General features: G+C 42.2%; 1 protein-coding gene across 1 annotated transcript; it reads left to right on the plus strand.

Annotated features, from left to right (window-relative positions):
• Window positions 1–572: 572 nt before the first annotated feature.
• On the plus strand, window positions 573–825 carry LACBIDRAFT_317545 (uncharacterized protein; the record flags this gene model as incomplete). Its single annotated transcript, XM_001890159.1, has 2 exons — window positions 573–635; window positions 682–825. 2 exons carry the CDS (start codon window positions 573–575, stop codon window positions 823–825), a joined length of 207 nt encoding a protein of 68 aa, XP_001890194.1.
• Between the last annotated feature and the right edge of the window lie 613 nt (window positions 826–1,438).

A 1,438-nucleotide genomic window follows, 5' to 3' on the forward strand; every position in this document is an offset into this window, starting at 1 on the left:
CTTTAAAATCGCAGTTAAAGATGCTGTGCATCCAAGTCTTTGCATGAAGGATCATACAAGCTTTACAAATTTTCCCAATGAAGGTTTCTACACAGCCACCAGAACAACGAAATGCACACCCTTACTCACCCACTAAAACACTTTTGGACCTTGATTTTCAAATTCAGGGAGGTCTAAACTTTCAGAAATGGACCTTTGGTGTTTTCCCCATGTCCTGCTGCCCAGGTCACTATTTATTTTTCAGCCTTCGGCCAGACCCCTCCCTCCCAGCCAGTGTTCGGGATCCACATTCTGCCACCCCCTTGAAGTTTATCCAAAAACTCATTTTTTTTCCACTGCACGGCATACACCTGTTACAAAACTATACCATCCACTGATCCGAGAGGTTGTAAAGGAGGCGACAAGGTTGCTGCCAGATGCCATGTCAACTTCTCAACAAACACTTGTCACTGGCCGAACACTTTCACTGCTCTATCACACGGTCATCTTGATTTCGAACACCCCTCCCATCTGTTCGAGGCTGTCATGTGTCACATTGGCTGAACAGTTGGTCGAAATACCACAGTATGTGTATGGGAGTTCAAAGAGTTGTTGGCAGGCCATGGGTGGAGAGTAGTGTTCGCAAGTTCAGTTCAGTCCGTTTTTTTGCCCCCAAAACGCGCAACCGTGGACCGCAACCAGTCTAGGACCGACCCAGATATTGAGGGAACCGAACCGAACCACCTAGGACCGGTCTATTTCGGTCTATGGAGCCGGTTCAGACCGATCCAGACCGGTTTTTTTGCATATAATTTATTATACCAATATAAACCATTTGTATCTTGACTATTATTACTCTGAAAAATAAACGGGTTATATGAAATAGTAAAGCATGTAAATACCCGTCATTCTACCAATTTTGAAGAGATTTAATGAAGATTTGACATAGCTATGACTGAAACCGAATTACATCTTGTAGAGACTCGGGTAAAATATGGATTTGGTTATATCTTTCTCAATTCTTAACCGTTTTTGATGAAACAAAAACCCAATAAAAGGTAATAAACGTGGTTACAAGGGTATGTAACGCACGTGACCGTTTAACCGGTTGCAACCGATCAAAACCGGTCTTTGAACGGTTTTAATATATTTTCGAAATGAGGCAACTGGCAACCGGACCAACCCCAAATTGGGGCAACTGCAACCGAAAAAAAGACCGGACCATGGTCCGGTTCAGTTCGGTCCACCGGTTTTTTGTGGTCCTATGGACTGAACCTTTAAACACTAGTGGAGAGGGGGTAAGATAAGGGTATATCTTAATGCATATGATTTATGCATTCTCCAAATTCCATCAGAAAAAAACACAAAAGATACAGATACATATTCCAAATTGCAATGTATTCACAAAGAAAAAGGAGCTCTAAGTACCAACAATGGTAAAAAATACAGGGTAAAAGAA

The sequence above is a fragment of the Laccaria bicolor genome, genomic scaffold (assembly GCF_000143565.1).
Source record: "Laccaria bicolor S238N-H82 LACBIscaffold_82 genomic scaffold, whole genome shotgun sequence".
In the NCBI taxonomy this organism is placed as follows: Eukaryota; Fungi; Basidiomycota; class Agaricomycetes; order Agaricales; family Hydnangiaceae; genus Laccaria; species Laccaria bicolor.